Source organism: Alosa pseudoharengus, unplaced genomic scaffold (assembly GCF_046254945.1).
Source record: "Alosa pseudoharengus isolate Yale_2024_CS ecotype anadromous, Long Island Sound unplaced genomic scaffold, YU_APseudo_1.1 YU_APseudo_1.1_scf_8, whole genome shotgun sequence".
Classification (NCBI taxonomy): Eukaryota; Metazoa; Chordata; class Actinopteri; order Clupeiformes; family Clupeidae; genus Alosa; species Alosa pseudoharengus.
The window spans coordinates 20,929,377-20,957,191 of NW_027468870.1; the positions used below are offsets into that span (position 1 = coordinate 20,929,377).

The following is a 27,815-nucleotide window of genomic DNA, read 5'->3' on the forward strand; positions in this document are numbered from 1 at the left end:
AACTGAGAGGTATATGAAAGCAAAACATACAAGCCAAGATACAGTATGGAGGTTTTAACCATGAACCATGAAACCAATCAAACAGATATTCCCGCCTCTAGGCTACCACACACAACAGAGAAGGAAAGAATACAAATCTTAAATAGCCTACATCTCCCATGACTCTTAGTGGTAGCCTACATCTCCCATGACTCTTGCTTCCAATTACATGCCAGCAAACCAAGATCAGACAGCTTTGTTTAAAGGTGCAGTCATTCATTCTAATCCAATACACTTTTTGTTAAATTTTAGAAATTGCTCCTGAAAGTGCTCAGGTTGTCCATTTTTTATCACTGGCTGCTGACCTCAGATAGGCCTATCAACAACCTACAGTCAAAATCTACCTGGGCTCAAGAGACTAAATTACTTTAACAGCTTGACTGTTTGATATAGGCTGCACTCGGATGGAAAACAGCCAAGGACAGTTGTGAAGGTCAAGGAAAGATGTGAAGAAGAATTCAGGGAACATGCCAACTTTTGGGGAAATGTGGTTATTTACTAAAAGTGGGTTACAGCAGTTAGCCTATAGCTATAAAAGGGAGCTATAGGCTAACTGGTGTAACCCACGTCCAGTAGGTTATGCTAAGCTATGCTAATGGTGTTAGACTAGGTTATTGCACGCACAGAGAAGATGAGGGTGGGTATCCTCTTATCTAATTCCGTATATTCCTTTAAGAGACAAAATGGCTAAACTTACTCTAGGCTACATAGTTATGGAAAGGTAGGTGTTTTTGTGTATAGGCCTATCATGTGGATCGTTTGTTGTTCCTGGTGCAATGATTTGTGGGACATTACTACCTTCTCTACTTTCGCAAAGTTTTTATCACTGCATAGGCTACCTCTAGCAAAGATGGTTGATTACGAAGATACTTCCTGAGAGGCCATTTCCTGTCCCCGGAAATGTATTCAAATAGGGTAGCAGTAGTACACGCCCTGCACGAGGGGGGAGGGGCACTATCCCCCATTTATGCAGTGATCGGGCTCCCTTTTTAACATTGAGGTCTATGGCAGAATCCAAGAATTTCCCAGAATTTGTCAAAGCCTTATTTTTCTGAGCAATGGATGCACATTTCAGACACGGTATCATGATCTCCAAACCCTCCTCCCCATTTCAGGAGAATGTTGTGACAGTATGACCCTTCAGTCGGGAGAAAATCAACATTAATGAAGGTGTACACCAAGTTTGTTTTGTACTCCGGCTTCTGTCTGGCGTGGAACCGAGGCGTTTAAACGTAAGTCATACGTCAGTGACACGCCCCTGTGCAGGCGGGGACTGAACCAGAGCCCGTCTCTGACTGAACCCCACTTTGCCCTCATAGACATGAACCAGGACGACCCATCTTGCTACGCATTAATTATCTTTGCCTCTAGGTCACCTCAGTCTGAAAAAAAAAAGACTACCCAAACAGAGTGTTTTAAACAGTCGCCTACCTGCCCACCAACAGGAACTCGCCCACTAGGTGGCGCCGTCTCATGGCCATGAGGATTCCACGCACGGTCATGCCCTCGCAGAAGCAGGCGACGACGCGGGCCTTGGGAAGGTGGCTGCGCAGTTTCTCCAGGAGCCGGTCAAAGCTCGGCTCGCCTGCGTTGCTGTAGATCTTGTCTGAGTGGGCGATGCATATGCCTTCTTTGGCGGCCATGTCTTTGAAGGCCTCCATCCCACTCTCACCATAGTTGCCTGCAGGGGAAGCACATGGATAAGAAAAACAATCACATGGTCTTGTCGTTTTACTGCTGCACACTTTTAATTTGAGAGGAATATTTCATATTTTTCATATCTTTTTCATATTTTCATATATATTTGATATTTCATATTTTTCTATATTTCATTAACTATAATATCTAGATGTGTCTTTTTACAGTGGCTCACAAAAGAGCCAATTCTCAGTGTTGAGCTGGAGCTCTAGAAATGAAAAGAATGTTTAACTGAATAGCAATGGGCAACACACAACACATAATTTATGGTATCCCCATTTCCTTCATGACAGGGGTAGCCCTCCCCAATTTCCATAAAAACCAGGTCACCTACTTCCCACTGCCAACCATGCCCCTCCATCTGCCTCAAACACATACATCCATTCTTCTACAGAATATCTACTGTTGCTGTTATACACCCTCATTACGACCTTGTTGTGTCTGTGTGTGTGTGTTTGTGTGTGTGTGTGTGTGTGTGTGTGTGTGTGTGTGTCTGTGTGTGTGTGTGTGTGTGTGTGTGTCTGGGGGAGAGGGAGAAAAATAGTGTCTATTTCTGTGGGTACATGTGTATGCCTGGGTGTTTAGGTGTTTAGGTGTGTTTGTGTGAGTGAGGGTGTTACTGCCTCTGTGTGAGTGACTGTGTGTGTGTGTGTGTGTGTGTGTGTGTGTGTGTGTGTGTGTGTGTGTGTGTGTTTTCATGTTTATGAGGCCTCATCGTTACAAAAGATAATTGCAGTGAAACATCCATGTATATTTTTTTTCTGCTTTCTATTTAAAGATACATTTTCGTTTTGCACAGAGAGACCCTAGCAACGGAGCTCCATCTGTGGCTACCAACAGACACGTGGGTGTCGATGAAGACGCATCATAATGGAGCAGCAATGCCTATTTCCAGCGATCAGGTGGGTTTATGTGTTGTCATGTTAATTTGAGATACTGCTTAAAACCCAAAAGAGATTGCTCTTCATAGCCTCTGATGAATGATTAATTAAAAACAAATTCATGTTGGACCTCAAAGGATTTGTTAACGTGTTTCTTCACCATCAGATGATTTGGTTCTAGTCACAGGATTTTAGTTTCTGTCACTGTGTGAATATTTTTCTCTTTAAAACTTGCTGCTAAGTAGTCAAGGACAGAGTAGTCGGTCCAATGCCAAATTTCCCAAAGCCAACATTTATGTACATGTACTGAACTTTTATTTATTTACCCTAAGCTCCTTTTCGTCAAAGCCCAGCCATAAACACACACACACACACACACACACACACACACCGAAACAAATCCCTCCTCTTTCATACACATACTTCTAAAGTTGAGGAGAAAGCAAAGTCCACCATTCTTTCAGTCTATTTTAGTCTGATCTACACCCAGAAATACTTTGTTTCCCATTGGCTTTTATCTCAAACCTGTGGCTCCTCTCTGTACCTAAGTGTCTCTTATGAGCAGCAGGTCTCTATTCCTAGATCCCCCACACCGTCACTGAGGGGACAAGGTCACATAGTCAAACCATAGTCATAATTAACAAATATCAGATAATTAATCTGCAGAGCAAACAGCACAAGACTTAGGTTCTGCCCTAGTGACCTCTTAAATTAATTGCTTTAACTTGTTAGCCATAGCAGAGCAGCTACAGCATGCTGTGTGGAGAGAGAAGGGACTTTAAAGGACTCCTTTGTAGTAAGCAGCAAGGAATATGTGTGGGTATATTTTGTCAGCTGAAGCTTGGCAAAGATATTTTTTCAGGTTTTGCTCTTTGATTTGGCACAAAACCAAAAGTACGTTTGGCAGGAACAACTACTCCACAGGGTGCCAATCTACTGAAGGTTGTGCGCACATGCACACACAGACACACACACACACACACACACACACAAATACATGTACACACACTCAGACACACACCTGCACACACCTGTGACCAACTCAGCCTCACTGGTCTCTAATGTTCCTAATCTCATTGTCTATTAATGTGGAATGGAATGAGAGTGTAAGAGCCCCAATACAAACCCCAACATGTGCACAAAGACCTTGGGGAACCGCTTCAGTGCCAGACAGCAGTGCTGTTTACTGTGACACGGTGTCGCCTTGAACAACTTCAAGCTCCAAGACACGGCACTGATCCAACTTCAGCTCTATATGACAGCAGTGATAAGGAGTAGCGGTGTTGTGCAATGTTTTGTTGAAAACTGAATAGACAATATGTGGAATGCTCACAGAGCTTGAATGCAAGCTGTCTTCTCCCTGTCCTACATTGCCCAAATAATTTAAGATTTCTTTGTTTAATCCAGTGCATCTGATATCAACTGATAGCAATAAAATTTATGGATAATAATTTAACTTCAAGACTACTTTTAGTTAGCCATGTAACCCTTCATGGTTTTAAACAAAGACCCCATCCCCTCCCCCAATGGAATGCTAATGTGCTGGTTTAAGGCCTATCACTTACACAAGATCCTTGATATAATGTATCCATGTATCATGAAATGTAAATGTATTCATGTCTGGTATCATTTTGATAGTCTCATTACAAGGATTGTAATGATGTGATTGTGAGAATGTTTGGAACATTCTATAAGTGATATTTCTGATATATAAGATATCTCTCCTCATGCTATTCTGATAAGAATTCATAGATGTGAAGTGGGTGTGAGTAGGTGTGTCTGATGCCAACTGGAGAACCAATAGTGGGATTGTTCTTGGCGCCATTTTTGTTCTTTGTTTAAAACATTTAAAAGTAACTAAACTGCAATGTTTGTCAGATCAGATTTTCTAGACTTGGACTAAGGATGTAGCGGAAGAGAGGATAAGTTGGCTACAGGCCAACCTAGGCCTCAGGCCTGGGCTAGGCCTACATAGATCATAGACCTTTTTGTACTCTCTCTCAGCTTGTAACATAATAAACCTGATTCCTGAGTTTTTCCTGAAGTTCGCCAGTCTAAGATCAATATTAAGTAATTAGTCACCTACAATTACTTTCACAACAAAAGACAAAACATTTCCTGGGAGCAATTTATTTAAGTCCCTACTAGTTTTTCAAAGTTTACTTTAAAAGAAAAACATCTCAGCAAGCCAACTATTTCCAGATGGATAATGGAGGCCCCTGTGATTTCTCAGCCCATCGCTTTGGTACACTTTTAGAAACTGATATGAAGTAGTGCACTTCTTGGTAAAAAAAGATCTGCAAGTCACACACAGGGATGGATTACTGCACGGGCCTACCGGGCCCAGGCCCAGGGGCCCAAGGGGTCAGGGGGCCCTGAAGCCCAAGCCTTTGCATGGAACCATTGCCTCAATATCAACAAATCAGGATGTAGGCTATGAATCTGATTGAATTTAGTATTGGCCATCCCTAAAATGCACCAAAATACAGGAAATCACATCAAACAAATTCATTTTTTTCTGGGGGAGGACCCCCACCCCCCCCCCCCCATATACTACAATTAGTGGGGGGCCCTTAATACATCTGGGCCCAGGGGCCTGAAAGTTCATAATCCGCCCATTGTCACACATCTCAGATTTACAACTTACACATCATGAAAGATGACCTTGATGTTGGTGTAAATGTCACTTACAGACAGTAGCATGACACCTATGTCACATCAAGTCCAATGTTTAATATTCCAAATTAACATGCATAGGAATGTAGTATACAGCGGTTGCTGACTCTCCCAAAAGAAGTAGTATACACAGATTACTGACACAAACTCAAGTTTCTAGCACAACCAGGAAACCCCAGGGGGACAGATCAGAAGGCCCGGCCATCTTTGCTTACCTTCTGTGTGAATGGCGGAGACGTAGGTCCAGTTGTACCTCTTGACGATGTCCACCATGGCCTGGGCCTGCTGTGCATCCGAGGGCACTACCCGCATGAAGTACTTGAAGAGGCTCTTGTCACTCAGGTCCATGCTGGTGGCACTGTAGGCAATCTGTGGGATGTTGAACAGCTGCAGGAGGTTCTGGACCTGGATGGCCACCGAGCTGGACCCGGGTCCGATCAGGCCCACGATGGGCTTCTTGCCACTGATGGGCGTGAAACCCTCATCACCGAGGCAACGCGCGTTGCTCTCCTCCTCCTCGGCGGACACCAGGGTGTCGCGGATGAACTCGATGCTCTGCTCAAGGGCCACGGCCGAGTGCCAGCAGGAGTCGCGGATCTCGCAGCCCAGCGTGATGTTGGGCAGGATGTGCGGGTTGGCGTTGATGCGATCCAGTGTGTGCATCATGGCCTCCACGCGTTGGATGCCGTACTGCTCCCGCACCGCGCCACACTTGCGCTCGTGGACTTTGTCGGCCGGCGGTTGATGGTGGACGGAGAAGAGCGCGCCAATGATGATGTCGCCGGGGAGGTAAGCCAGCACGCGGCGTTCGGTGGCTTGGCCACTCACTTGAACGTGATCAACAGGACCGGCCACCATCAAGACCACCAGCATGATCCAGGAAAGTCCTAGTATTCCCTCCATCTCCACAAACACACACACACAAATCAGAGTAGAGGCCTCAAGGCATTTATGGACAAGCTTAGGAGAGTCTGACACAATGGGAGATCTCCTCAAGGCATCCAACTAGGGCACTCCAAGCTATGAACTGGTCGTGTGACTTTCCTTCTGAAGAAAATGTTGACATTCACATGGGCTGTGGTTGGTGGAACTTTTCTCAAGGAGTCATCGTGTCCTTTCAACAGACTGTTGGGGGAAAACAGATTTAAAATGGAATAACAAACCAAAGGGATGTCAAAGAACCATGGAATTGTTCTCAGAATTGTTTGACAGATCACTTATATCAGGATGCAGCACCAAGAATAAAAGGACAGCTATTTGCATTTCACTAAATTATGCTTTGATGCATTTGGCAAAATCAGTGAAGCTTTCATACAGTATCCATATACATAGTATACATACATTATCATACAGTATTGATGTTTTCATTTCCACTGAGTAGCCTATTTATAAAATCACTCAGTGAAACATAATGACAAGGGTTGCTGTAGCCTAACACTTAAAGCGTTTAGGGACAATGAATGACTAATTTGGTTAAAACTTCTCTTCCGTCACCTTTTAACCTCACGTCGGTTAATTACCTGCCGCGGCTGTCCATGGTCCTGAAGACACAGCAATGGCGTTTTTAATTTAGTGCGATATTAACGTTTAAAGTCCCTGTGTCCAAATGAACATTTTACCACTAATATTTGTGGAAAAACAAATATTACAGGAACACAATTAAGCATTAAACCAACATGGAAAGCATATTGCATCCTCAATTATGCAACATGGATGGAAAAAATATAGACTTCTTGTGCACAGGCTGTTGAAGACTCGAAGATAAACTATTAGACCCAAATAAGTTGTTGAATGCCATAACTTTTTCTTTGCCCAAAACACTCAATACTATAAGGGGTATGATCATTTTTACTTACGTGTTCAGCTTCTCTCAGGTTCCAGCCAAGGTGGAGTTAGAGCTGTGTGTGCACCCAAGAACCCCAAATCAATAGCCGCACAAACACCAGACTGTTGACGGCAAAATCTTGATCTGTTTTCTTCGTTATGTGGACTGAATTTCCTCAAGAGACAAATGTAATCATTTACCCTGCGTAAAATAACTCAATTCGGTAGCATATAGACTCGACTGGAGTCCATTTAGGATATGTTGGAGTCCATGGGATATGTATGGATCACCCGTCTGAGCGCGTACAGGTCTCTGAGTTTGTCCTATTCTCTTCAGCTCTCTTGTCTTCATCACTGACATGCGCCTCACGCATTGACATTGCCAGATCAATTGTAAAACATGTTTCAGGAGTTTGAGACTTCAGATTAGCACAGAACATCTCTACACACATTCCGCGATGAGGACTGCCCAGCGTGTCTGTTTCCTTGCAAAGAGGAGCATGAATCAGATTAAATGAAGTGATATCTGAATATACCAAATATGTAATTGCCAATACACCCATGCCCATATTTATCACAGTACTACAAGAGATAGGGTCACACTGCCATCCAGTGGTTATACTGAGTATCAGATCGCCCATATTTATTTAGGAAACTGAAATACCGGTAGGCTTACTATGGAATTGTTTAACATGTCAGTTGCATAACGAAGCAGAGCAAAACGCTTGTTAAATATGTAGCCTACAAAACACAAATATTTCATTAAATAACCCATTCATAGGAAAATGTACACGCTTGGCTAAGGACGGTTTTAAAAGTTGCACTACAACTTAACCGATGCATTTTAATATTAAGGTTTAGCTCTTGTTTCTGGTGGTGGTTTTGGAAATGCTCACTTGACATGGTAAACTTTAGTTTCAGGATCATGACTGGCTAAGAATCAGATTAGCACGACTTTTATTTTGATAACGTAAACGTCCACTCTGCTGTGGAACTGACGAATATTTCCCTTGGCTTCACAAACATTTATTTCATTTTTTAGAGGATTTTTCCGTGTGCAATTGCCTGTAGTCCAGAAAATCTCTATGAACAATGATCAAAGTGTCAGCCTAATTTTCAGTCTGCTGTTAAAGAAAGTTACTGCACGGTCCAAGTTTCGGTAGGCATGCATGTGCCTAAACAAGTAGCCTTAGGCTACGTGAACTAATCAATTTTTGCACAAGTGTGTAGCCTACATAGCCGTTTTCTGTAAATAACAAAATGTAGGCTATGCACGGTACACTTTCTAGATCGCCAGGGATTGTCAGCTGTAGAGGTTATATGTAACCGGGTTGTGTTTGAAGTGTCACCACCAAGATCAGCTATAAGGTCTTTGCGTAGGCTACTTCCTCTAAAGTTATTTGTTGCAATTTTGTAACCATCCTCGGTTCCCCTGTGCATTGCAAGTTGTTTAAAAAGCTGAACAAATAAGGCCGGTTAAACATTTACAATTATGCCCTTTCGTCTATCCTAAGGGAAGATTGGGCATGCAGCCAAATGAAGTCAGGTTAAAATGAATAGGCCTAGGCTATTCTCTAAAACCAGACTAATTAACTGGTGCTGTGCAGAACACCTTAACAAGTCCAGAGTTCAACCTGTCTTCAGTGTCGACAATGGTAGAAACCCGACAGCACACTCCAAGATGAGGTAACAACGATTTTTTTAAAGGTTCAAATTCTACTGTTTTCGCGGAATCTATCAGCAGGCAGTGTGACATGTTTCTTTCTCTGTCTCTCTCTTTCTCTGCTGATTGACTCCTTCAGCGCGTCAGATATGAGGAATCGTCGGGTGGCTATTGTGGGAGCTGGGGCCGCAGGTCTCTGCGCTGCGCGGCACATATTGGCGCGTCCTAAAACATTTGCCTCTCCTGTGGTGTACGAGCGGACACCACACGTGGGAGGTACCTGGTTCTATGAGGACAGTGTGGAGCCCCAAGACAGACGGCATGTCCATAGCAGCATGTACAGAGATCTCAGGTAAATCGCTTTCACGTCATGTCAAGGTACTGGTAGGTCACTCTATCTATCTTGGTTCCAAGTCTGTATCTTAAACAACGTTCGAGTTCTTTAGACAATGTTTCGTTGTCTAGTCTGAAATCCAGTCATTCTGACTAGGCCGTGGCTGCTTGGCAAAAAGTGTGGAATATGGATGAACATCTGTGATTCAAAGTATGCCAATCTTATTTCACACAGGGTAATACTGAAATAATGGTGTAATAAATATGACCCACATTAATCATTGTGTAACTGTCATGCTTTCTCTGTGCAGAACAAATTTACCCAAGGAGGTGATGATGTTCCCTGATTTTCCCTTTGAGGCCCACCTGCCTTCGTTCTTGCCTCATCAGGATGTTCAGAATTATCTAAAAAGATACTGCACACATTTTGCCATTACACCACACATCAAGGTATTATTCAAAACCAGTTCTGTCACATTCCCATTCATTTATAAGTATGGTAGATACCTCATCCAATGTCATTTACATATGAGATGCATCACAAAATGAGATGTTACACAAGCGAATGGGAAATTGCATAAAAACTAATACATAAGATACAGTGTATTTTAAAAATAGGGCTAGGAAATAATATATAGCAATATGTTCTGTTATTCCATGCTTCAGTTTCCCCAGACTCAAGTGTGAGATTTTTTAGAGGAAACTGAAGGTAGCATACACGTAGAGACCAGCAGCAGTGCAAGAGCTGGAAAAAGAAGGGGTTACTTATTAAAGAGGTTAAAAGGTGAAAATGTGTGTGTCAAATGTCAACTTTACATGGTTGCATTAACCTGGCACTTGAGGAACGAGTTGACATATACTGGTGGAATGTAGGAATTCAAACACATTTTAATATTAGTCTGGATTTGCCACTTGTAAATGCATTTGTTTGTATCTATTACACTATTTGTTACACTATTTGTTTGTATAAATTACACATTTACACAAGTACCCCCCTGGCCCTTTGACTTGCTGAGAAATGGTTAGCTCAAAATGTCTTGCATTCCTCTCAGTGGTTGGCCTGCAGACTATATCCCACTGACAAATGAAGAGTGATAAAATATGTGGTAGACCCAGGCTAGTAGAGGTCCCTCTCCAATAAAGACCCCGTAACATTGCCATGTGAGACAACTGCCTGTGTGCCAAGACCTGTCACCGAGCTTCCATCGGTAATCCCCCTCCGAGCTGTGTTGTATGCCTGTCGCATAAAAAGCAGGTCTTGTAAAGCTGTGTGTCTCTTTCCCAGTTCGACACGGCCGTGGAAGAGGTGAGGCCCATCGCCATGGAAATGGACAGAGAGAAAGGCCTGGCGTGGGAAGTGACCTCATGTGATAAACATGGAACACAGAACACTGAAACGTTTGATTCTGTGTTCATCTGTACAGGGTAAGAAGAGCGTTAGACAAGAACACATGACCTGAGTTGTGGTGTCCATGGTTGTTTTTCTGAAATGTACAGAAACGTATTGCCATAAAAATCGGTTTATTTATTTCAGAGAAAAGAACAACTTTATGCTTTGTTCGACTATTTGACAGATAAGGATTATGGTATGTGATGTTAGGATAATAAAACTGTTCTCTGACTTCTCTGTCTGATGTACAGTGAATACAGCGGGAAACTGTATTTCCACTGACTGATGGTGATGTGTGATTTATAATAACATTGTTTTATAATAACATTGTTAATCATGAGTTGTGGTTACCTGGTGTTTTACAAAGTGTCCTTATCCAGAGTCTGGTCTTCTTCCAGGCATTATTCAGACCCACACATCCCTCCCACCCCAGGGCTGCAGTATTTTAAAGGTGGGTATTAACTTCTCTGGTACAGGGAGGCTACATCAGGCACGTAACTGAAGCGTTACATTTGCGGTGCGTCTGCTGCAGCAATTAGCTTTCACTGTAATCAATGGAACTGACTACACCAGACGTGGTAGCGGCATGTACAATCAAAAAAAATTAGACCAGTCTTCTAAAACTATTTTTACGCTCCAGTGCGGACTCGATGTATCCCAGGCCTTGGGTTTGAAATATGTTCTTAATCGGCAAACACACTCCCTTAATCCCCATGGCTGTACTGTCCTGTAAACTGCAGGAAAGGTGATGCACAGCCATTTCTACCGCTACCCTGAGCCGTTTGCTGGTCAGTCTGTTGTAGTCTTCGGAGCTGGGGCCTCGGGGTTGGACATATCCATTGAGTTGGCCCAGGCAAAGGCCCAGGTAGGTGATATTTTTCTCTGACAGAGTATTGTATATCTCCCTCACAAAGTACATGTACGCCTGTACGTCCACTACCCATCCTCAACATCTTCGGACAGAAGCGTCTGCTAAATACAGTGTTTCCCATAAATTGACTTATCTGTGGCGGCCCACCACAATATCAACATTGACCACCACACAATTTCCAGGTTGTACTAAATTGTGCTTAAATCTAGTTAGCATCATAACCATGCTGCACTAAGTTAAAAACTTAATTCTGCAAACCTACCACCACAAATAAAATTTAATTCTGTGGGAAACACTGAAATATCACAAACATAAACATAAATCTCTGTGCCCTGTCTCTGTAAATCCCTCAGGTGATTCTGAGCCACGGCAAGCCAGCACTGACCTTCCCTCTGCCCCCCGGGATCCGCCAGGCCCCTCTCTTAACCAGGGTCCAGGAGGACGGCCGTGTCCAGTTTCAGGACGGCTCGGTTGCCGAGGCGAATGTCCTCATGTTCTGTACGGGGTACAATTTCAGCTTCCCGTTTCTGCGCCCGGAGCAACTGCACTTAGATATCCGGGACCACCTAGTGATCCCCCTGTACAGGTTCATCCTGCCTCCTGCCTTTCCCACACTCTTCTTCATTGGGGTCTGCAAAACGATCTGCCCCTTTCCACACTTCCATTGTCAGGTAAGGCTCTCTCTCTCTCTCTCTCTCTCTCTCTCTCTCTCTCTCTCTTTCTCTCTCTCTCTCTCTCTCTCTCTCTCACCAACTGACTGTCATTCTTTCACCCACTGTAGATATGTGTGTGTGTATGTGTGTGTAGGGAGGAACCTTTCATGTTTTTCAAGCATCTTGTGCTTTGCCGGCTGCAGGTCCAGTTTGCGTTGGCGGTGCTTGATGGCACCGTTAGCCTGCCATCTCGAGAGGAGATGGAACGAGACGTCCAGAACATCGTGGACAGAAAGACCGCGATGGGCGTCCTGGAGAGACACCTTCTGAGAATGGAGTCTGAGCAGTGGAGCTACTACCAAAGTCTCGCGGACAGTGGCGGGTTTTCACCTTTGGCCCCAGTGATTCAGAGCCTGTATGAGGAAGTGGGGAGACAGCGGAAGAAACACCCACAGAAGTACAGGAATGCGAACTATCGACTCATTACTGACACCAAGTGGGAATCACTGGAGAAAACACACTGAACAGAAATGCATTCATTCCAGTGGGGTGGTTAAATTCCAAGATAATCTGTCATCATCTGCATTATAAATGTCTTGGAAATAGGCCTATATGTATTGTATTAGAATATATTGATTACCTCAGGTAAGTGGCTTGTATTTCCGAATTATATTCTATAATGCTTGAAATGGAAATTAAAGGATATATTCATATTTAAAAGTAAAAGAGAATTGTACATTTGTGTATGATTGATTAGCCACCCACACTGCCTAGGCATCGGCTGCAGTGCACAAACAAATTGCGCAACAACTGGTCTAACAGCCCCGTTTCTGAGACGTGTTTTGAAAAGCTAAGTAAGTGTACTTTCAGATAAATTTGGGTTAGTGGGAAGAAACATACTGTGTGAAATGATCTGTATTGGACTATACATTGTCTGTCATTGTTCCTTTTTAACATCGATTGCCTTTATGAACTCCTTCCAAAAGCGCTCGCAAGAATCCCAGTTTTCCCATCTGTTTCGAGTCGACATGCGGATTGTGAAACTGGACACCTAAACTGTTTCTTAACCCTTTGTGCCAACTTCTTCTCATGTTTTTTACTTTATGTTTTAAATAAACCGAGACACACCTCTCACACTGTGTAATTGTGGGACTTGTATCACGCATGTTGATTATGTATGTGGCCTCAAAAGCACGAAAATTTCAAAGACACCACCGAAATTACGCAGTTAAAGACAGAGGTTAAAGAACAGTCTGGGAAGTTCTGGGAAGTGGGAAGGCGAATAGGGCGGGAGGAAAGGGAAGGGGTATGGGTATTTCCTTGCGCCAGAGGAAGGCAAAAACATATTTTTATATTTCGTTTAGTGTTGCGGGACATCATGGTGTCAAACCCAAGGCATTGGGCGTAACGCAACAGCTGCTGCTGCGATGTCAGGAATTCAGCGCCACTTGAACTAGGTAATTGCCTGTTTTATCTCTTATCACATCGTTGTCGGAAAATAAGCCTGAAACAATGGTGATGTTTCCCATACTGTGGAACGTGTTACCATAGTCTGATGAGAATTCACATGCTTCCTGCCTGTGCATTTCAAAGTAAGGAGACTATGGAGGCATTTTGGGGTGTGTGCGTTTACGCTCGATGTTAGCGAAGAGGGAAAGTCTGCAGTTGCCGCAATATAACATCTAACTAGTGGAGTTGCAAAGTAAATAGACGAGTTATGCGGTACTTACATTTTATTGAGTTAATATAACGTTATAGGTTCTTCATCTCGATCATTAGTTTTTTGACGTATTCCAATATTTCACTTCATTCATATACATCTGGCTGTTTACTTGTACTAATTCTTCCCTCTACCCTTGCAGCCCCGCCAAACAGGGTCCCCGGACTTTGTTAAATACCACTGAATGGAGGGAGATACAGAGAAGACTGAAGTTAAAGCTAGTGATGACATCAAACTTTCAGGTCATGAGGTTACAGCGGGGGGCTCAGCAGCTGTCCAAGACGTGGGCTCGGTGGACGACCAGTCTCTACCCATCATGCATTGGGAGGCTTTGAGCCTGCGAATAGCTGAACTTGAAAAACAAGAGGAGGAGAGGAGAGAGAGGGCAAAGGTGGGGAAAGAACAACAAATCTAATTAAAAGATAACATCAGGGCTATTTAACCACACTAATACAATACACACAACACAAGACTGATAACGTCTGTTATTGCCTGTTTGGTGGAATTATTAAATAGCCTAATTGTATTACTGTCAGCATCATCTATGTGAAAAACATTTTATTGATTGTATTCAAAATGTATTTGTTAAATGTTATAACATAGTAACATGTGCTGTGCTGATTTCTTCCTAGACTTTGAATATACCAGAGCGAGGGAGAGTCTTTGGCAGTTGGAAGGAGGACCGGCAGCATGTGTTTCCCATGGGCCAGTGGGTAGACTCGGATGAGGATGACTGTGGGGGATGCCGTTCACCTGTCACTAAATCTCGGTATAGTGGATCATCTGTGTTTTATCATTATGTGTGGACTCAACCAGTAGTGAACTACAGAGCCAAAGGGAAGTTAGATGTGGGTGTTCAATGTTCATCTCAAAGGTTTTTCACTCCTACTGAAAAACTTCTGATCATAGTTGTGGTTCTGGACTGGATACAGCATGGGATCAGTTTCTTAATGGGGCCTCTACTCTACCGCTTTCTGGATCTGGGAGGAAAGAGTACAGTTCTTGGACTGTTGTTCACTTGTTATCAACACCAAAGATCTTAGAACAGAGCGGGTCTAGATTTTTTGATCAACACTATCATGCTGTTTACTTGCATTGAAGCTTCCCAAGCTAGCAGTTCATTCTGACACAGGTCTGGCTTCCTATTGGCTTCTCCGTGGGCCCTCTGCAGTGACTGACTGGGTCTTGAATGGTTCTGGTACTGATCTGGGATGGAATCAGCAGCTGTGTGTGTGTGTGTGTGTGTGTGTGTGTGTGTGTGTGTGTGTGTGTGTGTGTGTGTGTGTGTGTCTGTTTTCAGTAATGAGAAGTCCTCTGTCAGAATTTTGCCATAAAGCCAGAACTTTGATGTCTTTACTTGCACTCTTCAATACTGATATGAAATGTTCTCATTGTTACTTTCCTCTTTTACAGGTTTAATAGTCAGAAAAACCTTCAGCTCTGCTTTATTAACAACAGTGAGAGTGATGAGGATGAAAAATCTGGTAGTGAGGTAAATACACATATTAAAGGGGACATCTGCAAAAACACTTAAAAAAAAAATCAGTTTCTGACCATTTCATATGGTTCCATGAGTACATCCATTGCCTCTGTAACAGGTTAGACGTTACACTTATGGAATATAATATAATTGCACAAGAGTAATTGTATGATTTTCACTACTATTCATTTTCCACAGTACCACATCATTTGTCCTTAATGAGAAGAGTTTGGGGGAACAGTTTTCCTGAATGCTCCATCAGTCGCTGTTTCATTTGTTTAACTATGCTCTGTTTGGTATGGTTCTGAAATGTTCTCTCACCCAAAGTGTTCCAAAGAGTCTGAGGCGCGAGGTGGCCAGTCTCCGGGTCTAAAGCTGGAGGTCCAGGCTGCGCTGAGAGCTCTGCGGGATCAGCTTTTAGCCGAGCAGAAGGAGAAGGAGGTGAGAATCATGGATAATGCATCAGAAATATTTCCTCTCTTCTCCTCTTCTCTGAAATAGCATGCTTTGTGGTGTGAACAAAACCACCATTTCTTGTCCTGCTTGCATCCTTGCATCATGTTCCACCAACAAACTGAGTAATGAGTATTTTAAAAGGCCGGGAATTCCTAGACATTCTTTGATCTTTACGGGTCCGTACATGATGTCATGTCTATGCTCACAACATTTCCTGCATCCTTTTCCTGATATTCTTAATTTCTTACAAATTCTCAGTATGTCTTTAACCAACAATATATTTGTCCAATAATATCACTAAGAACACTTCCAAGTATGTCTTCAAAATACATGGGAACAGCCACCAGTTCTTCTCACTGGTCAACCACTACAGTGGCACTGGTCATAAGCACAGATAATGCGTATCATATCTGAAGTTGTTCAAGTGTAGAGGAGGTGGAGAAGCTTTATCCATCATCCACAACACCATAGCATGTACAGTTTTTATTACCGTTCACCTACTCTGTCATGGAGCAGTGCACAGATGTTTAAGATAAATCCCTGTGGGGACACTTTTGCAGCGCCTGACTTGCAGTGAATCTGCCATGAGGAGGAAGCTGCTTGACCGTAGTGACCTCCAGACGTGCTCTGTGCAACAGCTAGACTCACTCAGGGAGTCCCTCTTCCAGAACATCCATGGTGAGTTTGCATTTCCCTGGCTGCTGTTCTAGCATAAGGCAATGATGATGTAATTCTGAAGGCATGATAGTTAATCATTAATCTTTTTTAAAATGATATTTCATTTTGTTCAAACACCCACCAAACCCGAAAATCATCATTAGTCTTATTTAGTATTTTACTTGCTGATTGCATGTTTTATCTAATTTTCCTTTACATTTGTAAAGTGTATTGAGACTGTGAAGCATTATGATACTGCACTATAAACAATAAAGTGATTAATGGATTGATGATAAGGGTGTGTGTGACAGTGTTAGGCAATATTCCTGTGTGTGCACTGTGAGTATGTGGTTTGCCTGGTAGGACTTTCACGATTACTTTAATTTCAGTCTAAAACAGAAGAGCAAAACATATGTATGAAATTGGCATCTGCTGATTTGAAATATCTTATCTGTCTATTTCATGTTTGTTTTTTGTAACATTATCACTCAATGTTCAACTCAAAGTTGTTTGTTTTACATTTTCAGATCTGAGTTCCCAGTTGGTCGCTCAGCTCTTAGTACGGGATCATTTACGGACAAAGCAGGACGCTATGCTTCTGGATGTACAGGATATGACATCATTGTGACAAAGGAACAAATTGGACAGGACCCCAACCCAAACAGTTTACTTTAAGTGGCGAGTTATCGCCTTACTTTCCCACATCTCTGTCCAGCCTGTCTGTTTTTTCAAGATTTTGCCATGCAACAAAATTGTAGCATTCCATATACTCCTACGCAAGAGGACAACATCATCGTCAGACCAGTTTCCTGTTAGTTTAAAAGGAAGCTTTGAGTAAGGCATAAGAAGGTGAATCTTACAAGAGATTTACTGGTGCTATATGTAAATAGGTTTAATTATTACATTGTTGTCACAAGTTTTATTGTGTGAACCCTCTTGTTTTTAAGTGTTTAATTTATAATGAAGAGGATGCTTAAAAATAAACTAAATCTCAGTTTTAGTGTCTGTCAAATCACAAACAAGCTACCATCAGTTGTAATACTATAATTGATGTTTTGGTCAGAGTATTTTTCATTTTGATATGAACGTAAAGCTGCAAATGTTCTGTCACAGTTGTCCTTAAGGATAACATCATTACTATAATCATTTATCATATTATTATGCATTTTTTGCATTTAATAAATGTAATTTTATATAAAGTTATATACTTGTGTGATATCTGCTATTATACTTTAGGTAAGACACATTACAGTATTGTACAGCAATTGTTTTTAGGTGTATTTGTTTATGTATATTCCATACAGTTTGTGCATACCTTGGAGTCTACTGAGACAACAAGGATATTTTTGCTGAAGGACACAATGCCTTCAACTTGGATCTCATCAAGACTCACTTGGCTATTTATAAATGGTTGTGTACCCCTTTGGGCTAAAGACAAAAGTGAGGGGGGGGGGGGATTCTGGGCCTTCTTAAAAAAAAATGTTAAAAAAACCTAGATCTCATTGAGGAGCCGCAAGCCTTGTATTTGGTCACCACTGTTCAACGGAACCCATTAAGGGACATTCCACAATTATCATAATCACGATCAAAGCAAATAGATACACAAATCAGGCACAACTAAGTTTAATGTTTGCTGGTTGGTGAAAAGGATCTGTAATCAGTCAACTAACACAGTGTGACACACAATTTCAGTTTAAATCCAAAGACTGTATTAAACATGCATCAATGTTACCCTTTTGGTAATTAGCCCTCAACAAGAATCAGGCAACCTTAGGTGAACATTTTCAATCTGAACAATTTCAGTTCTTCAAAAGTTGATCATGGGAATCGGAATAACTAGATGTACCGCGGAGCGGTACAAAATATGACCGCTGCCCAGTCCAGCACATTTTTTCCACAAAAATAAATCACGCTGAAAGGCCTATATGATTCTAACTGTCTCACTAAATTGCATTATCCACACTCAATTCTCACTGGTATCTGCTAGACAACAAGTACCAAAACATGATTAGTTCATAGATTTCACATGTAAAATTGATTTTATACAACCCCACCCCCATTTTGCCTGTTCATAATTCTGAGAAATTCTTGAATTGTGTGCATGTGTGCGTGCACACGTTTATGTTTATGTGTGTGTGTGTGTGCGTGCTTGTGTGTTTGTCTGCTTATGTGTGTTTGTGCATGTGCATGCATGCGAACATATGTCTACTGTGTGAGTATGTGTCATACGTATGATTACTGTGAATGTATGTGTGTGCGTGTGTATCTGTTTATGCACATGTGTGCACATGGAATGGGTTAACATGACCCCTGGAGGCAAACATACGGAAAAAATTGGTCATCCTAGGCCCTACGGTTCTCAAGATATTCACAGAAAACTGTGTCTGCCCTACCCTCCTTTCAGGGGGTCCAGTCCAGCGGGGGGGCTACAGATCAAAACGAAAAACGATGGTTCCATGCTATCCATGTGGGGTTACATGCCCACTAAGTTTCGTGTACCCCGGTCTTTCAGTGTCCCAGGAATCCTTGTTGGTGTACGGTCACTAAATGTACACATAAATTATTTTATTGTAAGGCCCCCCATGAACGAAAGTTCACAAAACTGGCCCACTGGCTAGCACTCTGGACCTGTAACCAGAGGGTTGCCGGTTCAAGCCCCGACCAGTAGGAACGGCTGAAGTGCCCTTGAGCAAGGCACCTAACCCCTCACTGCTCCCCGAGCGCCGCTTGTTGCAGGCACTGTGCCGGGATTAGTGTTCACTGTGTGCTGAGTGTGTTTCACTAATTCACGGATTGGGATAAATGCAGAGACCAAATGTCCCTCACGGGATCAAAAGAGTATATACTTATACTTAAGACACATACACACACACACTATGGTCTGTTGTACAACAAAAGACACAGATACACACACACTATGGTCTGTTGTACAACAAAATTAAGGCTAATTGCCAGTCACTGAGAGCTCAATCAGATAGGCCTAACTGTATTTGGAACACATAGTTAAAATTACAACTTATATGTTACAACTCATACATATTTTTTTTTCTTCTTGCATGCCTCTTGACAACGCATCAAAATGGGCCTAGCCTATCTGCTTACAGTTTCTGCTCAGTCCACTTAATTGAAAAAGTACAAAAAATATAAAGCTGCTATGATGCTCAGTTTAAAAAGAATTTTAGAGGATGTTTTAAATGATAAAATAATATATGTCTTGTGGTTCTGGCGCGCTGCCATACTTTGACGCACTAATCCCTCAAATGTAATCTCAGTGGGGGCTCAAGATCCCGAGTGCCACCTTTAGCTTTTTGAGCAACTTTGAAAGGTAGTACCTTTTGTAGCCTGTGCGAGGTGTAGTTGCATGAGTGACGAGACACCACTATTTCGTTGCGAACTATGTCGATACATTTTTTTCTTTATAAGTGAATTTCGATGCAATCTTTGGACTATGTGAAATATAACTATCTGGCTTCGAGGAGAAACCCGTTGGTTTCGGATGACGACACTGACAACCATTTAAAGATCCTTTCATGGACTATTTGTGAAGGACAGTGTGATATTTCATCATTTTAAAACTGGTAACTGTAAGCAATTTGCCAACTGAGTAACCCTGGAGAACATTCAGAAGTTGCGTAAACAAGACTGTTGATGGAATTTCGTGATTCAGTAGGTCGGTGTTTTGAAGGTACGCAGCTGTTTGGCTGGCTTTCATGAAAACAACTGATCAGCGTTAACTATCGATACTGAGTTAGCTAGGTAGGTAACGGACTAGCTCCTGCAACGACAAGTTTAACTACATAGCTACAAATCTACCTTTCATTCGTGCCCGCCACAGCTTCATGGTTTTGCAAACAAGATAAATGTTTAAATGACCTGCCCATTAAAAGGGTTTTCCAAGGTGGCAAGTCTAGCAGACATGTAGTTTGTTAGCTTCGGAGAAGTCATAGTGAACTTGACGTGAAACGCTAACTGGTTTGCCAGCTACATAAACTTGCCTAGAGATAGCTGCCTGAAGTTAATCAAACACGGGCAAAACAGAAATCTTATCTGTGTCCCCAACGCTCAGAACAACGTCCTTGGAGTCATCTAGTCATTTATTACCTAAGAAGCAGAAATGCTATAGAACGGAAAGTAAGAAGGGACCATTTCCCATTGAATAAGTGGCTGTAAGTTGCCCCGGACACTAGGCGTAGGGCCTGCTGGTCAGGCTTCCGCCGGGTTTGATTACGAAGTCAAGCCGTGTAGGGGACGTCGTGTCCAGGAAGCACTACAGCCTGCCCTAGGGCCTGAAGATCTGAAATGGAGAGAATGGAAGTTGACCAGTGCGCAGGCGCAACTTGTGGAAGCGGAGGAGGGGCTCTTCGGAGGTCGAATAGCGCTCCTATGATCACCAGTGTCAGGTTTGATTTCTTTTCTTTGACTTGAAGCCTGATGTAGCCTACTGTAACAACACCAGACCTACTATGCTGTCCTATTTTATCTCATACAATTTCACACACTGAAACTTTAATGTAATTTATAAGATGTGCAGTTACAGCACCTTGCAAGTTCATATCACATTATCATTAAAATCAATGATGAAATGATAAACTGATTAATTCCCCTGAATGAACATTTCTCTCAACAGTGATGGTATGACCGTGTTCAGCCCTACGTCTTCTGCCCGGTATCGAAGGAGTAGTGTGTCAGTCAATCCAAGTTGCCCTCCTCGTGTAAGCATTATTTCTTATTTCTTATTTCTGATAGCATTCTTCAGACCTTATCATTAGAAACTGCATTACGTATCAAGGTTACTTTAAAGATTGCCTGTGAGGTTGAATTGGTTGTCCATATGAGTTATCACATTAATTTGGATTGAGATTTTTGACTTTTTTTTATGCATGCCTAGCCACTGAGTTTACTTGGTAAAATTTATTTTTGGTTGTAGGTGCTCTCTCTGTCGAATCCCTTTTCATCAGTAAATGACAGATCAGAACAGAAGCGACAGGTGAGTTGACCGTGGACATAATAGAAATTTAAGCAGCACGGTTAAAACTCGAGCAACAGGGTTTATAGTCTCTCTGAAGACTGTGTGTTTTGTACGAGTGGGTCCATAAAGGAAACCACACTAATGTAGATTTGTAGATTACATTTATTTTCACAGTGACAAAAGCAAAATATTATCATGATTTGATTTGACATCTGATTGTTGAATGAAAGATTTACATAGTGCCTTGTTGAGCGTTGACTGATGTTTTGTTTTGTTTTGGTTGGTCATTGGTTGATGAAAGAGTTACATGGAGTTACTGTTCTTTTTTCAGTGTTGATCCTAAGGTTTTTGTTTTGTTTTGTTTGGCATTTGTTTGTTTGTTTGTTTGTTTTCTCACAGGCCGAGCACATGGAGCTCACTCTCAGAGGCAGTCTGCAGAGACTAAGGTGAGGGTGCTTCTCCATGCTGACACTTGGTGCTGTGCTGAAGAAAAAAAAAAAAAAGCTCTCACCATCATAGCACAGCTCTAACTTTCTCCTATTCTCTCTGAAGTGCCTCCCAACTGGTTCCTGTTCCAACAGCGAGTCACTGGCATGACCATATATCAGTGGTGAGTCATAGTCATCCTTTATTTGTTTGTTTGTCTGTTTGTTTCAGATGACACTTTTGTCCAAAGCGACTTAAAGAGATCAGTTTCAGGGACAGTCGTCCTGGAGCGACTCCGGTTTAACTGCCTTGCTCACGACCACGATGCTGTAGCTGGAAACTGAACCCACATTTTACTGGGTACATTCTACTGCCTGCTACTGTATGCTAGCCCAGTTCCTTGCCACCTCATTGACCCCATTAACTAGAACTAGTTCAGTGTTGCTTACTCTCTCTGAACTTTGTTACATACCGTGACTTGATTGTTCTACTGCTCTAGTAAGTCGCTTTGGGGGAAAAAATAATCTGCTAAATGAATGAATGTAAATTAATAAATGTCAATGTATTTGGGCTGGTGGTAGGGTAGTGGTTAAGGAGCTGGGCTAGCATGTAGTAGCCAGAGAATTGTGGGTTCAATTCCGGGGACAATGGCCCTTGTAATATGATTGACATATGTAAGTCGCTTTGGATAAAAAAAGTGTCTGCTAAATTAATAAATGTAAATGTATTTGTTTTACAAAAACTCCCTCATTGCCTTTTCCGTAATTTCTATGCGCTTGTTCTGTAAGGGCTTCCACCACCAGGACAGTGGGGTGACACCCAACTCTTCCCCCAGTCCAACCAGACGGTTCAGAGGGTGAGTTCGTAAACTGTGTCCAACAGAGACGCTTTGGAATGGGCCCTGATTTAAATGCTGGTCTAAATTTCTACCTTAAGCTTGCTTAATAACTATGCAAAATCTATTTGCATATTTAATACCATGAGAAAGATCCTAAGCACAAACAGCGTCTCAGACCATGTGATGCCATTAGATCATGCACGAGAACTTTGCTTGTACACTGACTTTACACTTTACCCAGCATATAAATTAGGTCCCAATTGACTGTTTTTCTACCATTTAACACTGGCAAGAGCTGTGAGTTGACAAGTAACAAGAGGCTTTGAACATAGATATTAGAAAGCTAGATACCGCATTGTCCATCGAGTTCTATTAGGTGGCATACGTAAACACAGCCGCCATATTGCTGGGGGCAAACACCTTTACTGTCTATGGGCAACACTTGCCGGCAATCAGAGACACCTGTCTGATTTCCAGTCACATGCTTCTCCATTGGCCTCCAGTGATTGTTGCCCCCACCAAGATTACTCTGTCCTTTCCACCTGATGACCCCTTGGTTTCAGCACGGTTCTTGGATTGCCTCTCAGACATAGCTACATGGATGAAGGCACACCACCTCCAGCTGAACCTCTCAAAAACTGCTGATCCTCCCAGCTAAACCTACCATACACCACAAAATCAACATCAAAATTGACTCCCTGTCTGTTTCACCTACCAGGACTGCAAGAAATCTAGGAGTTGTTCTCGACAACCAACTAACCTTCTCAGATCATGTTGCCTCAGTCGCCCGGTCGTGCCGTTTCACACTCTACAACATACGGAAAATCAGGACTTACTTGACTCAAGATGCTACCTAACTCCTGGTTCAGGCAATAGTCATCTCACGACTTGACTACTGCAACGCCCTCCTGACAGGTCTCCCAGCCTGCACAGTGAAACTTCTTCAGATGATCCAGAACGTGGCGGCGCGCCTGGTCTACAACCAACCCAAAAGGGCACGTGTTACTCCGCTGCTCATCCAGATACACTGGCTACCTATGGCGGCCCGCATCAAATTCAAGGCTCTAACGTTTGCCTACAAAGTAGTCTCCGGTTCTGCTCCCACCTACTTGAATGCCCTCATACAAACATACGCTACCTCCAGACCATTGCGCTCCTCAGACGAACGACATCTAGCTCTACCACCGGTACGCTCAGGCCAATCCAAACTTTTCTCATCTGTTGTTCCTCGTTGGTGGAACACACTGCCAGTTCCTACAAGGGCAGGGACATCCCTCTCCACTTTCAAAAAACTCCTGAAGACCCAGCTCTTTAGAGAACATCTCCTCTCATAGCACCTCTTACAACAAGTCTTGCTGATCCTAGCACTTACCACCCGTCTTGAACTGACACTCAACTGTTTAAAAACATCACTCACTGATGCACTTATTCTTACTATACTCTACCTTTTTCTTAAATTGTCCTAAAATTGTTGAGAGATTTGCTTTAAAAAAAAAAAAACATGTTGTTAGTCGCTTTGGTTAAAAATGCGTCAGCCATATGTAATGTAATGTAATGTAAAAGATGGCGGCACTATTTACGTACCTTCTGGAGCCCAACGCGGTATCTAGCTTTCTAATATCTATGGCTTTGTACAGTAGGGGATGAGATGTGTTAGTGATTTGGGAAGTAGCAGCTCTGGAGGCTTGGAGGGCTGCCACTAGCTGAGTGGTCCTTCTTTCACAGCTGTGTGAGCTGGGTCCGAGGGGTGTCTGTGCTTTTGTCATGTGTGTGTGTGTGTGTGTGTGTGTGTGTGTGTGTTTTCTACTTTGTAACAATTACTCTACACATAGTGTGCTATGTAGCAAGAGGCCTAGTGACATGTTGAGTAGCAACTAGTCAGATGTCATGTAGGACAGCTGGTTTGCAAGCGAGTTCAGCTGTTTTGTTAGTGAGGCTTGGGGAGTAGATTAGAGACAGTTACAGTCTCTGATCTCTCCTAACCCTGGTATGTAAACCATCCTGTACCTCACTTTAGTTAAACCCAGGTGAGCACTAAGGCTATTTTGTAACTCTGGAAGTGTCAACATTTCTGTGAAAATCTACGAAATGGCTGTTGGGTAGCTTTAGGGCTCAGAGACCATGCATACTTGACAAGCAAGTGGCAAAAGTCTCAGCCAATGCAGGCACTGTACTTGATTGACAGCCAAAACATTCTCAAGAACAAGTCAACTTTGTTCTGTGTATATAAAAGAGGAAGTTATCTAAAAATGTGTTATGTTTAATACTTTTTTGTAATTTAAAAAAGTGTGCAATATTCACCTTTTTGAAGTGTGAATATGCAACAAAACAGCAAGCCTTGAATGTATAATAGCAGGTGTTGAGAATGGAACAGGTTTCCAAGAAGCCAACTGGAGGATCCATGAGTTGTGATGAAGATTCTGAGAAAATGTGGCACAACATTCCGTCTTCTTACTCTCTTGTTACGTCAAAAATGTCACGGTGTTCTCTCCTTCCTTTTCAAAATGTATCCTAAAGCACTATATGACTGTTGCATTTACAGGGGCTCTGTGAGCTCTGCAGTGAGGTGGCCTACGTTGGCTCCACTGAAAAGGAAAGGTAGGGTTGATACCAAGCAAGCCTTTAGTGAACTGATTGAAATGTTATGATGATTACTGATAATTCTTTATTTTCTTTATGAATGTTTTTTATTATTATTATTATTATTATTATTATTATTATTATTATTTATTTATTTTTTTATTTAGGAGGCGTGGAATCTGATGGTCCTCCCAAAAAGCTCTTTGTTGCGGGGGTGACAGAACCTGCTCATGTAACGAGTTATACAGTCAGGTAAGGCTCTATATCCAAGCAAACACTGTTTATTCAATGTACCGGTATGTCCTTGTATATTTATTTATAAGGATATATAATAATGTTTATTTCATAATATGCATCATTATACATAATATATAGCCTACCCAATAATGTATATTCTTCTATATGTTGTTCTGGTATGTTTTATATTTGCAGAATTTATCAACATTAAGAACATGTTGTTCCTCTGTGTTCGCAGCGTTTCCCAGCCTGACAACTCTTCAGCTGGAGGCCTGGCAGTTTGTGCAAGCCCTCAGAACAGCCCCATTTCTCTGTCCCCTCCACCCCCTTTCTCTCCCCACCACCCGAGCATCTAGGAGCTCCAAAACGAGTATTCAGCCTACCGGCCCAGGACGCCGTGCGGACTCGCAGCCGGGTATTTTGGGGTTACCTAAACAATGTGCTGTAATCAGAGCTGTAGTCTCAAATCAGGCCGCATGTTGATAGGCAGACTGCCCCAGTTCTGGCAATCAATTTAGTATACCATCACACAGCAAGATGGTGTTTGTGTTGGGCACAATGTTTTTTTAAAAAGTGAAAAGAAAACAATATGTAATGGACATTTCCTGTCTCTTACACACCTAGTTACTGAATCAATGAGGTATCTATGAGTAAATTAGATGGTATTTTAAAGACATAAGTATGTAAAGATATCAGGAACTAGCCCAAAGGTTTCACCAATGGCATCTGACGGGTGCAGTACTTTGGTGAAATGCCAGGTGTGTATCAAGAGTGTGATGGCACTTAAATATTGTTAATTTTGTTTGTCTCTGAATCCAACAGTTGGCGATAAGATAAACAATGTCTAATTATATTACAAATTAGACATTAGTACTCTTATTGGATTCATACCTGACTTGTTTGACCTGGGACAGAGTTTTTTGGCTTTTTCTCAGAGTGTTAGAATGTTGAGCCAACTCATCAGTGTAATTTGTTTTCTAATCCTTACAGTCAAGAGTCAAGAGAATGTTCTCTGTTGTTCTGTACACACCTGTATATCTAGTTTGGTCCAAAGAGGTCTTCCAAAATGAAGTCCAGATATTTTTTTAAGTCCTTCCAAAATCAGATAGGGAGGAAATAATCAAGATGTAAAGGCCGTTATACCTGTGTGTTTGTTTTGTACATGTACAGTATGTGAATATATAAAAACTAAAAAAATATATACAAATCCCTTCTCAATGCCAAGCTCTTGGCTCAATGAGTTAGCAATGATAGGCAATCTTTCATCGTTGGGAATGTACCAATCATTGAGCATACAGTTTTAGACATAAACCTGTCCTGGTATGTGTCAGCCCTAAGTTTTGGCATTTGTTTTCACACCTGGGGGATGGAGGCCTGGATCCATTGGAGAGTTGTATGCTAGCTCTTCTAGGGGGGTACCCAAGGACTAGGTTTAGGAAATATTGCCTCACAGTCAGGCAATCATGGGTACTTTAGAATAGGGAACCAAGGATTAGAAAAGCGTAAACTTTCAATTTACCCGAGTCTTGGTGTTGTATATGGTCTTGAGGATCATATAAGTGGGAAATCACAGTTGTAAGTTGTTTTTCTTTTCCCTGTATTGACTGTGATGTACAGTTCTATTTATAATCCTTTGATCTGTGCATGACTCTTATGTAAAAATTTGTATCATGCTGCTTCAGAGAAGAATCTTTCACATTCAGGAATAACTGAGAGGGTGACGGTTTGGTGTTCCTCTCTTATAAATTTCACATTGAAGGAAAGATGTGATTCTATTTGCAGATACCTTGTTTTGCTTCCAACTTTGACTATTTGCACAGTATTTGTTGTATGGTCAATATTGCTGTTACATGAGTGGGATCACATTTACAATTATATCCTTTCATTTGTTTGTTTGTTTGTTTGTTTATTTGGCTTTAACGTTATGGAAATTTTGAGTTTGGGCATGGAGCCGCTATCCCACTTTCTATTCCTTGCTCCTTAAAGACAAAGATATGTAGAAAGACCGAATCCAATTAAGTTCTGAAGACACGTTTTGCATATCACTGACTCAAAAACACCCTATCCAAATGACTAAATGGTTTCATATATCCTGTTGAGTCCATTGGCACTGCTTGAATCAACATGAAGCTCTGTAGACAGCATCCCAATAGAAATGTAGTAAGTTTAAAGGAATAGGCCTATGTATTTAGAGTATACCATTCCAATTTTTTCTAGAAATGCTCATTTGCTATGTAATATAAATTAAAGAAATGTAAACCACAGTATTTAAAGAATTCCATGAAAAACACTTAGGGCCTTCAGTCACAAGATGTACAGAAAATGAAAATATGTAGCTCTTCAATAACTGTTTTAAAACAAAATCAAGCAATGTCAGCATTTTCTTTCTAACTCCTCCACAGGATTTTAACATCCTCCAGAGCC

At 42.0% G+C, this 27,815-nt stretch overlaps 3 protein-coding genes across 6 annotated transcripts in view; 2 read left to right on the forward strand and 1 right to left on the reverse strand.

Annotated features, from left to right (window-relative positions):
* The window catches only part of grm5a (glutamate receptor, metabotropic 5a), an 18,282-nt gene extending 12,085 nt beyond the window's left edge, over positions 1–6,197 (reverse strand). Inside the window, exons 1-2 of the mRNA XM_076274917.1 lie at positions 5,510–6,197; positions 1,471–1,720 (exon numbers count right to left, since the gene is read on the reverse strand). Of these exons, the coding sequence (XP_076131032.1) occupies positions 1,471–1,720; positions 5,510–6,197 (938 nt within the window). The remainder of the gene's footprint in view (positions 1–1,470; positions 1,721–5,509) is intronic.
* Positions 6,198–8,143: 1,946 nt separating this feature from the next.
* On the forward strand, positions 8,144–13,485 carry LOC143112091 (uncharacterized). Of its 4 annotated transcripts, XM_076274338.1 has the most exons (11): positions 8,144–8,804; positions 8,921–9,133; positions 9,272–9,325; positions 9,426–9,564; positions 10,400–10,539; positions 10,903–10,955; positions 11,245–11,369; positions 11,729–12,046; positions 12,232–12,673; positions 12,786–12,882; positions 13,393–13,485. In XM_076274338.1, exons 1-9 carry the CDS (start codon positions 8,671–8,673, stop codon positions 12,550–12,552), a joined length of 1,497 nt encoding a protein of 498 aa, XP_076130453.1. In that variant the 5' UTR covers positions 8,144–8,670; the 3' UTR covers positions 12,553–12,673; positions 12,786–12,882; positions 13,393–13,485. The 4 variants fall into 4 exon arrangements, with proteins under 4 accessions (XP_076130453.1, XP_076130452.1, XP_076130455.1 ...); XM_076274337.1 differs by having other exon boundaries at positions 12,232–12,882; XM_076274340.1 differs by lacking the exon at positions 9,272–9,325 and having other exon boundaries at positions 12,232–12,882.
* Positions 13,486–19,678: 6,193 nt separating this feature from the next.
* LOC143111269 (PABIR family member 2) lies at positions 19,679–27,280 on the forward strand. Its single transcript, XM_076273463.1, has 9 exons — positions 19,679–20,741; positions 20,969–21,053; positions 21,269–21,328; positions 21,710–21,756; positions 21,863–21,920; positions 22,525–22,592; positions 25,117–25,172; positions 25,322–25,406; positions 25,630–27,280. The coding sequence occupies exons 1-9, from the start codon at positions 20,641–20,643 to the stop codon at positions 25,745–25,747; spliced, it is 678 nt and encodes a 225-aa protein (XP_076129578.1). The 5' UTR covers positions 19,679–20,640; the 3' UTR covers positions 25,748–27,280.
* The last annotated feature ends 535 nt before the right edge of the window (positions 27,281–27,815 follow it).